The sequence below is a fragment of the Hemitrygon akajei genome, chromosome 3, assembly GCF_048418815.1.
Source record: "Hemitrygon akajei chromosome 3, sHemAka1.3, whole genome shotgun sequence".
Lineage (NCBI taxonomy): Eukaryota > Metazoa > Chordata > Chondrichthyes > Myliobatiformes > Dasyatidae > Hemitrygon > Hemitrygon akajei.
The window spans coordinates 45203980-45216295 of NC_133126.1; the positions used below are offsets into that span (position 1 = coordinate 45203980).

The 12316-nt window shown below is 36.4% G+C and overlaps 1 protein-coding gene across 7 annotated transcripts in view; it reads left to right on the forward strand.

The window, feature by feature from the left end:
- klc1a (kinesin light chain 1a) overlaps positions 1–12316 on the forward strand; it is a 111811-nt gene that overhangs the window by 87241 nt on the left and 12254 nt on the right. For 3 of the 7 annotated variants that reach the window (XM_073039751.1, XM_073039752.1, XM_073039753.1), the window contains one exon: positions 741–1380. Coding sequence is in view for 5 of the 7 variants with exons in the window: in XM_073039752.1 (XP_072895853.1) it covers positions 741–746 (6 nt within the window). In the remaining 2 variants the exon portion in view is untranslated. Of the gene's footprint in view, positions 1–740; positions 1381–3707; positions 3839–9984; positions 10709–12316 lie in introns of those variants that run through there. The other 4 variants (XR_012098223.1, XM_073039747.1, XM_073039748.1 and 1 more) reach the window with 4 other exon arrangements.

The following is a 12316-nucleotide window of genomic DNA, read 5'->3' on the forward strand; positions in this document are numbered from 1 at the left end:
AAGATATTGTGTTCTCAGCTTTGATGCTTTCAGTTTGCCTGTCTGTCTGCAGTGTGACCCTCTTGTCAGCCTCTACTCATCCTCCATCTTGTTTTCCCTTGCCAACATCATCTCTCCATCTACTTTTACACACTTCATGGCCACCTTTCTCCTGCACCCTCCTCACTTTCGTTTGTCCCCCGTCTGCCTTTTCCTTGTTTTTGGCTTGCTATGAAAATGAGATGAGAAAGTTATCCACATTGGTGCAGCTCTCTTAACCAACATCACAAATTAGATTTAAATGGTTGTCACATTATTGTTTGTAAGTTATTGCAGTGTTAAAAATGGCTACCACATAATTGTGACTGCAGTTCAAGTTCTGTAGTTACAAACATTTTGACAAATGGTCTGAAATTTAAGGAATATTGTCCCTTCCTCTACCTCTTTCTGTCTCTTCACATTGCTTTCCTGGCTCTTGAATGCCTTCTCAACATGCTACTGGCTGACATTGCCTCCCCGTTTTTTATTTCTAAATGTTATTCTTTGCCTTCTCCCTGCCTACAGTTTCAAGCTTTATATTATTAGTAGTAAATCAACTTTATAATTGGTCTATACTGTATAAGCAAAGATGCTGTATTTTTAAAGTGGTGAGCAGATAGCTTGACCTAGAAATACTGTTCGTATAATCTTAAATGAAACTGTTGAAGGTTTTGCAACAGTTTTGACTGGTCTTTTTTTTCCCTCTTTTTTTTGTCTGACAGGCATAGATACCTTTTGTGATACTAACTGTCTTCGGTTTGAATGGCATGTACCATCTTCAAGCTTTTAACACCTCTCTGCACTACTGCAATTTATAACTTTGACTAAGCTACATTTTGTTTACATAGAACTTTTTAAAGCCTGTTGTATTTCTGCAGATGATGAGCTTGCTGTATTTTTATTATGTCCTGTCTGAAACTCTGTTGACACAATTGACTGACAAGAATATTATTATAGAGGGCCTATACTTCAGAATTAGAATACCTATCTTATACTAAGCTAATTAATTTTATTAAAACTCATGTTCATTGGTTATCAGGCTTCTGTCATTTTCATTTGGTATTTCATGTAACTACAAGATGGGTTTACTGATTTACCTTGTGAAATGACTGCTTTGAAATGAGAAAAATATTAAAAAGCATGAATGTGTACAGATAATTTCTTTAAATATAAGCATGTTCTTCCATGTGCTCATTTAAACTCTTGTGGTTTATATTAGAACAATCTTATTGATGAGTGCTTTTTTAATTCTGGGTGAACTGTGTATAATATTTAGAGCATATGTTAATTGTTTTCTGTTGCCTAGAGGTGTGTAATTGTTTCTTTTCTAACTCTAAATAAACTAACTCAATATCTAACTAATGTCTTTTGCCTCTGATCTGCTTTGTCATGATTCAATTTCTTCTGCAATTTTAAGTATTTTTAATGATGCACCTCACAGTTTTACAGTACCCCAACCAGAAAGGATACCTTCAATATTATGATTTTTTTATGTGCTGTATCATATATCTAAAATATACTATATGTACAAAATTTGTCATGGTTTCCAAGTTGGAAAGGGTGAATTTTCTCCCCATAGAAGAGTGTGGAGCCTTTTTGCAATCAGCATTAGCAAATACTATATTGCATCTACTTTTCAGAGGACAATTTAGCAATTCTTCTCCATGCAAACCTGTCTTATCTATCAACCTTTTCCTGTTTTATATTCTTCTAAAATGCATTATTTACTTAAATAACTAGTTCCACATTCAGGTCACTCACTAGGTGAAGAAGTTTCTTTTTAATTCATACTGAATTTATAATATTTTCTATGTTAGTAATTTGGTACTGATTCAAGTAGAAATTCCTTTGCAACAATCCTTTTGAATCCCTTCAGGAAAAAGTTTCTGATAGCTACAGCCCTTGTCATTAATGCAAATTACTTTTTGAATTTTGGAAGCTTATATAATTTGGAGACAAGAAATGTACAGTTTAAAAAATCGTGATTAAAAATAGATTAGTAGAATGAAATTTTTAAAAATTGAAAGTACTGTTCAAGAAGCCTTGATATGTTAATAAATATGTATTACCAGACAAAATCTAAGTATGAGCTTGCATTTGAAAAGCAAATTGTAAAAACTGAGAACTATTTATACCACAAAACTTAGGTGCGTACCTCTTTGTACCTCTGGTCTTAACTAAACTGCAACTGGAAAATGTACAGTAGTCATTGTGTATTTCTTGAATTGCAAAAATATTTATACCTCAGTGCATTATATCATATTCTTTACAGTTGATTCAAACATTGAAAGGAAACAAAAAAAATGGGTGTTTAGTTGAAAATGGGTGCTTCAGCTGAAAAAAACTCAGTAAGAACTTCATTGGTATCAGGTTGATTATTTCTGTAAATGATGTAAAGTTCTGTAATCGTCCAGTTGATAATTGGTTTACTATCATATGAGCTGAGATATGGGAAAAGCTTTGTTTGCATGTCATGTGGACAGATGATCTCATACACAAGTATATAAAGGTAGTACAATGATGGTCCAGTGGATGTGTTTGACCATGGATATTGCATCTCAGCTGTTGAAGTTGATACACAAGCCAGGACAGTACATTATGGAGAACAAGCTGTTCCCTATGCAGCAGGCTCTCCCTCTCCATGCAGCTAATGAATCTAAAGGAATGGCAGAGACCAATATAGTGTAGTCCAGCAGTGTGGCCAGACAGCATTGAACTCAACATAGGACTGCCTTAGGGATATTCCTTGGGTTACTTCTGAAGCCTTCCCCATGAGTGGGTATAGCCACAAGGCAGCAGAGGTTTGAGATCAGAGATTTCCTTTTAGCTGAACTGCTGCCCATGGCTGAAAAGCCCCAGCTGCCTAGAACTATTGGTTTTAAGACGCTGGTAACCCACCACTGTGCCACCTTCTATCAATAGAAAGGGTTCTGCCAGGCTTACTAGCTAAGCCACTTGTGAAGGCCTAGAGCTGGACTTGATTATCAGAGACTATTTGAGACACATGTCATTATTAATAAGTAGTGGCAGCTAATCCCCACTGCGTCCCTCCCCCTCCCCAATCTCTGACAAAAGTTATGTAATAAAAGTTATAAAAGGATGAACAATAGCAAAATGCAGAGTATGTATATCCTTACAGTTGCAGAGTAAGTGCAGTACAGGTAGTCTAGTAAGATGCAAGGGCCAAGATGAGGCAGATAGAGAGATCAGGAGTTCTCTTCAACTGGAATTTAAAATGTGTTCTCCTAATCATAAATGTTTGCTAACACAGAATACAAGGGGTTGTATCAAAAAAGTAAATGCTTTTTTTGTAAAAAAAAAAATTGCGGCAGGCATAAAAATGAATATTTTGTTTACAGTTGTAGGGTGTTTGATCTAGGCATTAATAGCAATAATTAGCACCAGTTTTCTTTGTTATGGTGTGCTCAATGTAGAATACATTTTATAATGTCTTTGATTAAGAGAGTCAATTGAATGTTGAAATATAAACAAATAATTGCAAAAATGAAAATCAATAATTGTGTTAATAACAAACCATATAAAACTTCTATCAGTAATGTTAAGAAAGTAATCTTGTATTATTTCTCTTAAAGTTTCTTTTCACGGAATTCAATATGTTCACACATCAAAAGTCAGAATAATTGCATTGAATAGACTTTGAAGTTTGCCTTCTATTGTTTGGCTTTCAGGATGGAACTGGATCTTTGAAGCGTAGTGGATCCTTCAGTAAACTTCGTGCTTCCATTAGACGCAGTAGTGAAAAACTAGTCAGAAAACTTAAAGGAGGTAGTCCACGAGATAATGAGCCCAAGAACTCTGGGTAATTATTAATTCTCTGATTTTTGCCTCTGTTCTGAATGTTTTTTTTTCCAATTTGACACTGAATTACATAGATGTGACTGTTATTTTGTAATTGCACACACAATATTAGGGTCATTTAATAGTAAAAAGATTTACATTTATGCAGTGCTTTTCATTTTCCAAGACCTCATGTTTCCCAAAGCACTTCTGTTAAATACTTTTCTGTAAAATACATTCAATGTTCTAAGTTAGGATATATAGTCTGGATAGTCATGAGAGCCAGCTTTGCTGTTGATATTGCTGGATTTGTCTATGAATGTTAAGTAGTTGCGAGACAGTAAAATGATCTGGAAAATTCCCCTGTTCTGAGGATATCTCATATTTGTATAGCTTGTTAGTTATGGTAGGTAAATCTCCTTAAAAGTTAGCAATTATGTGGTGAGTGTGTCTGGCCATGTTAATCAGATAAAATAAGGTGCAGAGAAGCTCGCTGTTGAGCATGATTATGGGCCATTAAGGGTTAAGGAATTGTCTCTGAGCAGACATACAGCTTCTGTAATGTGGACATCAGTTCATCAAGCCATAACCATGATAGCATTTCCCAATCAGCAGGTTTGATGCTGGGTTTAGTCCTCAGTAAGCAGAAGGATTAAGAATGGTCTGGCTTTGAGTAAGTAAGCAGTAAAATCAAAATCTGTCAGGATAGCAATTAGCAATGAAGGAATTTACCATGATTGGAAAGATGGATCCAGTTGTATTGTGAATTCTGGAGTTGGAAGAAAAGGTCCATATTCTGGGGTAAGAACCAGGTCAAACAATTGGTACATAAGCAGGAGTGGCAGAGAAGTTTAGTGTTTGGGCTTGGGTAAGATGGGAACTTGGCAGATTGAAGCTGAGGCCTCTACTGAAGACTGATGGTCAGAAGGGAAAATGAAATCATGGAGAGAAATGACTGTCAAATAAAGTGAAGAGGAACAAGGATCTGGAGGAATATTAGAATTCAAAAGATGTTAGAAAAAAGGCCAATAGAAGTATTTGTTGCTGTGAGGAATATAATGTTCTGATGGTTATATTTGTTTTTCTGCTTTATTTCTCAAGCTGTAAGAATTTGATACCACCAAAATATCTATAACGAATATATAATTTTTAAATTTCATAATATTCTTTAATGCGTTGAATACTGCTTAGGTTTCATGTGGTATGATTTTTGTCAAACTTTGAACTTTTCAAATCAGTTTACTATTTTTTTAAATCAAAACTGTCCAAAATTACTAAGGGATATGTTAATATTAAAAATAGTCAGTACTTCCTTTAAACATTATTTTCTTTCCTTAATGAATAGAGGAATCTGGTTCATCACTACAGCCTGGCATTTTTATGCATTATCCAAAAACTTAATATCATAATAATACAAACTATTAACCATTAGAGGTTTCATGACATCTCAGTACTATCCTTGCCTGATATCTGCACATTAACCTCATAGGTGAAGTTCATGTAAAGGGCTAGGAGTAAATTCTCAAATGTGTTCCTTTTATCAAAAGATACTTAATGATTTACAAAATAATTATTTTACAAAAGTGAAAATGTACCAAGAAGTATTAGGTGTCCTTGAAGGCTATTTCAATTAATGGAACCATTGTTGAACTTCAAAACAAGATTTACAAGCAAACTGCAAAGGCTCCTGACCTAGTTTTGATGTTATCTTTGGGTTCATTATCATTGGTTCATCTATGTCACAGTGATTTTTAGAACATTTATACTTCCTGGAAGTGAGCAGGTAGTTTCCATTTGTACATTAATTTGTACATATTTGTTAGTTTCAAAAAAACTTTGAGCATGAGCAAATTAGAATATGGACTTTGATTTATTTTACCAAATTGAGAGGAAACATAAAAACCTTGAGACTGTCATTTTGACTAGTGTGTTTGCACTGTCGGTGCAATAATTTTAAAAACAGCTTTTAATTATCCTTTTTTTTGCTTTGCTTATGTTTTATACTTTGTTATTTGCAACCTTGACCGTTTGGGTTAACCAACTGTTTACATTTTCTGCGAACTTTAATTGCTTTTCTCAATAAGATTTTTATACTTTAGCTATGTTTTCCTACAATAGTACTTCCTTCTATTGTAGAATAACTTAAGTACTCATTTCCCTTGTGATGCATTCAGAAATGAGCGCTAAGATGAAGTTCCATGAGCACAGCCAGATGGGTTAGATACTGTTACTGGTATTGAACAATGCTGCACTTAGCCTACCTGCTTCTCCCTGTCTTTAAGATAATTCCATACCAGATCCAAAAAATAATCTGGTAGCTAATGTATCTATTAATAATTGTTTTATTTCAATTATTTGTCTATGTTCTAGATTTTTATTTAGAATGACTTGTGCATTTTTATCATCAGGCTGCCTTACCACATATACTATTACAAAATAGTTGATAGTACTTTTAAGTTGTGGAGTTAGTCTCAAATGAATGGAATGTATTAATTTCACAAATTAAAGTATACTAGTTGGTATGTATTTGATAAAAGAACTAAAATGAAGAACAAAACTGTAGCTGCAGAAATTTTGATATAATAGCAGAAGATGCTGGATATATCCGAGAAGATGAACAATTAACATTTCAGGTTAGGCACCCTTAATGAGCACTGAGAAATAAAGAAACCATAGAGAAATGTAAAATGATAAAATGGCCGTGTAAAATGATAGACTAAGACCAAGATTGCCATGGGAGAGTTAGATGAAGGCATGAAGTCAATGGGTTAATGGAGCCAGTTAGAAAGAGAGAAAATGAACAACATCTGTGAAATGAGGGCAGTTAAAGAGTGAGGATACGAAGGAAAAAATGTTGTAAAATGTGAAGTTTCATTTTATTAGCAAAATATGTATGCAAAATACAACCCTGAGATTTGTCTTTTCTGGATAGCAATGAAATACAGAAAAACCATAGAAGTAGTTGAAGACATCAGCCAGCAGAGAAGACTATGCTACTAGAGAAGAACAAGCTAGTATCACAGACAGATGCTCCAGAGCAGAACTGAGCATTTCTGAAATGGAACGAAAGCGAGTGACTTAGAATTTGAGATTTAAGTTTGCCCAAACAGGATTGAGAGAATTAAAATGGCATGCAACACTGAGCTCAAAGTTGCTTCTTTGAACTGGAAACAAGTGTTCCTCAGAATGTTTGATTCTGCATTTAGTTTCTCCAATATAGAAGTCACCACGATTTGATTACGGGATGCAGTATGCCTCCCCCTGGGCAGATTGCAGCAGTACAGACTCTGTCTTAATGCCTTGTGTTGGTAGCAACATGCACAAAATGCTGGAGGAACTCAGCATAAGCATTTGACGTTTTGAGTCATGACCCTTCTTCAGCACTGGAAGGGAAGGAAAAAGATTCCAGAATAAAAAGTTACATGGATAGCTAGAAGGTGATAAGTGAAGCCAGGCGGGTAGGAGCAATAAAGGCTGGAGAGGAAAGAATCGCATAGTAGAGGAGAGTGGACTAAAGGAGAGAGTGAAGGAGGAGGGGGACCAAGAGGAGAAAAAAGGCAGGTAAGAAGAGGTAAGAGGCCTGTGTGGGGAATAGAAGAGGCGAGGAGGAGAATTTTTGTTTTACCAGAAGGAGAAATTGATGTACCATAAGACATAGCAGAATTAGGCCATTTGGCCCATTGAGTCTTCTCCACCATAAGATCTTAGCTAATCCCATTTCTCCCCCTTCTCAGTCCACACCCTGGCCTTCTCCCATAGCCTTTGATGCCTTGGCCAATCAAGAACCCATCAATCTCTGCCTTAAATACACTCAATGCCTTGTCCTCCACAGCTGCCTGTGGTAACAAATTCTACAAATTCACCATCCTCTAGCTAAAGAAATTTCTCTGCATCTATCCTGATGCATCTACCCCCTTGTCCTAGATTCCACCACCCGGAGTTTGGGCCCGGAGGTTGTCTAATGAGGCAATGAAGCCCTCAAAACTGCTTCGATACCTTGAGTCCAAGCACCCTGCATTTAAAGACAAACCCGTTGAGTTTTTTCAGCAGAAAAAAACATGAGCATGCGAGACAGAAGCTAAGTGCTGAGAGCCATGTAAACTAAATTGCAGAATAGACTGGACATAAGGAACCTGCTTCGAGTATTGCTGTATTCCAGTTGTGTTTAACACCCCCCCCCCCCCCCCCCCATTGGCTGGCCCGCAAGAATATTGTCAATATTAAACCGGTCCGCGGTGCAAAAAAGGGTGCTGACCCCTGGTGTACATACATTATTTTCTACTTCCGGGTTACAGGGTTTTTACTTCCGGTCTTTTCTGCCCGGTGCACATGCATGTGACTAACTGATTTAGTAGGGTCGATCTTGACTTTCACTAAGGCCAGGGTAGGGGATCTTGGGCTTAAAAAGGTTGGTGACCACTACTGTAGAAGATGTCCACTACTTGGGGGTTGTCCATCCAAGTCCCTGATGGTCTAGCTGGGTAGCCCCAGCCATCTCCTTGTGCTTCAATCTAGACTCTGCCTCATTAACTGCTACATGGGCTGAACACTTCCTGCCTGATCTCACATCTGGCTGGGTGTTCTTGATGACAAGGGTCTTTTGAGTCTCGAAGCATCAAGAATGATCTCACCTTGGCAACCTTGACCTCTTCAACAAGGGTTTGCACTGGGTTAGTAAGCTTTGTCTGTCTACTGTGGATTGCAACATTGGTGAGGCCGCTTGGTACTCCAAGCCACTTCTTCACACACTTGTTGCTCTTCCATTCCATTGCCTCAACATGGGACATTGCCACTTCATAGACAGTTAGTGGCCACATTATCCGTGGCATCAGTCTGTACTGCAAGCACCACAACTTCAGCTTGCCAGGCAAGCCACACTTGTCAACAGACATCAGACCTCTGCTGATCTGTTCTCCTGTCTCTTGAACCCTCTTGGTATCTCTCAGCTCCTCTGTTTACCATCGTCTGAGGCTCTTAACTGGTCATGACATATGTCATGAAATTTGTTTTTTTTTGCAGCAGCAGTACAGTGTAATACATAATATTACTATGGTATTGTGCAAAAGTCTTGGGCACACTAATGATTAAATGGACCAAAAGAAATTACACTGTGTTGGAAATGCATGATTCCTAGTCCAGCTCACACACTGTGTAATTTCTGAGGTAGATATTGTGGAACAAACAGATTAAAGAAAAGTCTTAAACCAGCTTGGGATGGGAAAATTATGGAAATTTCCAAACCTATTTGCAGCCTATTAAGAATGAGTTCTAAAATATAACTATGAGCATGTAATACATTCAGCACGGTATCACCTATCTTTTTATATAGTGACATAAGCCTTCTCCGGGTACTTGTCTATTTTGACTATTTGTAGCAAATACTCTTTCACAACATATTAGTCTTATTTCAAGGGTTGGTATTTAGCATTGTCTCATCCCTTGCCCTTCATCTCTCCTTTTACAACGGGCAAGGGAGAGTTGTTTATGACATCTCTGTTCTATTGAGGTAAAGCTTTAAAATCAAATTTTTAAGTTGTGTCCTCTTGTGTATAGAAAGATGTGTATAAAGTCTAATTTTCCTATTTGTTTCAAATATTAACTTCTAACTTTGGTGTTGGGGTGTAGGTGATTTACAAGTAATCCTGCATAAAATGTTGCTGAATAATTACAGCTTTTTTATGTTAACACCATTTTTTTTTAACTAAACATTTCAGGTACCTAAGGTATCCAAGAAATTTTTAAAGGAGGAAGAATTTGGGCTAAGGAATACTCTAGACTAGTGGGTGCAGACTTAAAAATGAACCTGGAATACTGTCTAAAAAATTTTGAAAATGAATATGAGTTGGTCTTCCTAATCATTCATAAATATTACATACACATTTTAACATGCTTGATTTAATTTCTGAATTTAAATTCTTGAGCCCAAAAAATATTGTACAAACTGAGTTCATCAAATTTCTATAACACATTTGCCAAAAACTTTAATGAAGTGTTAATTTTTGATTCACCTTAAGCTTCAAATCCAACGTAGTCTTCAAACTAAACTGGCCTGTCTTGGTTGGTTGAGCATTTTTTTTTAAGTTCTCTCAGATCACTTGTTGCAGTAATTAGAGCAAAATTATTTTACTGGGATGGAAAGAGGAAAAATAATAATTATTTTGTTTGAAGAACCTTTTCAGTCTTCTAGATCATGGAATGTTTAATGATATTTGGCCCAGACTGTATTCCTGTCTCAGGAAAATCTTGAGATATTTTGAAGCAAAGAAGTGTTGCTAAGGTATGTATACAAGGCTTGGCAAAAAAAAATCACAATTTTGAAGCACTGTTTCAAAAATACTATAATACTGTTACTGGAACTGAGGAGGACAATGCGGAATTTTTAAGATGCATTGTGGGTATCAAGAATACCACTAATTTTGAATGTTAGTCTGTTGTGAAATATTTGGGTACAGGGTTCAGCACTTCATTTGAGCTTGATTGCTACAATGCTGCTTGAGCTTTTAATTTTGAAATCTCTGTGGTTGATATTGGCTGCAAAATGTATTTGGATTATAGTTTCAAGACGATGGCTAAATGATAAGACTAAATTAAAAATGGACATAATCTGTTCTACTATTTAATTTCAAGCAGAAATTTAGTACATTTTAAAGATGTCTTCCTTTATGAGAAGAAAAAATCCTTGACTTCAAATTTTACCAAGATAAACATTTTATTAACTGAAGATAGAAGAAAATAATATGCTAAGATCTGTGTGCTTTCTCTTTGAGCTTTAGTTTGCAGTAATTCTAATTGGTTTATCCTTGCATGTCACTGTCATGGTTGCAGCATGAAACGTGCCACCTCTTTGAATGTACTTAACACAGGGCTCAAGGCTTCTGAAGATTTTTTCCAAGTAAGCCTTATGTATTTCTTTTACCATCTAGTATCAATGGCAGTGTCTGAGCTGAAAAATCCTAGAATTTTTTTCAATTTTAACTGGACTTATATTGATGTCAGCTAATTGCATTTTCTAGCTTCAGATAAGGCACTGCTACTCTAATCAAATTGTCTATTTCTGTTGTGTGTTAACTCTGTTAGACCTTGTAAAGAATGCTGCAGTGATATAGGGTTTAGTAAATTAATGATATAATATTGACATTTCCACAATGCTCTCTAAGTTTCAAACTTGTGCATTTTTATGAATTTAAGAATATGGCATGGATATAATCCTGAATGCTCTGAGCCTATACCAACTTCAGCATTCTGTACTATGTAACATTTCTAAACTAACTATTTAAATTAAGTATTGAATACTGTATATATAAATTTTACTAATTGCTTGCTTACCTGTGGGATACATTGTAAACAATAACAGTCTTAATTAACCAGAATATTTTCCTTTTGCTTATGGTTTACTGCATAGATGCATATTGGTCCTTTCTAATTAACATATACGTGGGCATGAGCTGCTGAAAAATTTCCAGCTGAATACTAATTTTACTACTTGCTCCATGTTGCCTAAAAAGCATAAAAATTTGAGGCAAAATAAATGCAATTTATTCTAATTGGCAAGGAACACTGACCATTGTTAGGGAAGCATTAATGATGTGCACAGCATTGTCAACAATCTGCAGTATTCTGAGATAACATCTTAAAAAGAGTCATTATGGAAAATTAATTAATAATTTGAAGCAAATAGGTTAACTTGTTATTTCTAGCCCGGACAAATGGATAAGATGTTAGGAGTTAAGCAAAAAGAATCAGAATTAGAATCAGGTTTATTATCAGTGACGTGGGTCATGAAATTTGTTGTTTCATGGCAGCATTACAGTATAAGAGAAAGAATACTATAAATTATAATTTGAAAAATTAATAGGGCAAAAGAGGAATAGTGAGGTAGTGTTCATGGACCATTCAGACTCTGATGGCAGAGGGGGAGAAACTGTTCCAAAAACATCGAGTGTGTCTCCTCAGCCCTTGTACCACCTTCCTTATGGTAGTAATGAGAAGGGGGCATGTCCGAAGAGGGTCCTTAATAATGAGACATTACCTTTTGAAGATGCCCTCAGTGATGGGGAGGCTTGTGCCCATATTGGAGCTGGCTATGTCTCCAAGCCTCTGCAGCCTCTTTCAATCCTGTGCATTGGATCCTTCATATTAGGTGGTGATGTAGCCAGAATACGCGCGATTGTACATCAGTAGAAATTTGCTGGAGTCTTTGGTGGCATACCAAATCTCCTCAGACACCTAATGAAATGTCTGTGCTGGTGGTGAAGTGGTATCCACACCTGGACTTCAGAACAAGACGTCCCGGGTTCAAATCCGGCTGGTAACTTGCGCACTTTCCATCCGTGCTGGGTTGAGCTAAAGAAATGGCAAGGTTACTGCCCGATGCACCTGACAAGGTGCGGGGAGGAATTTCTAATGAAATAGAACTGCTGGCATGCCTTCTTTGTGATTGCATCAATATGTTTGGCCCAGTGTAGATCTTCTAAAACATTGATGCCCAGGAATTGAGGCT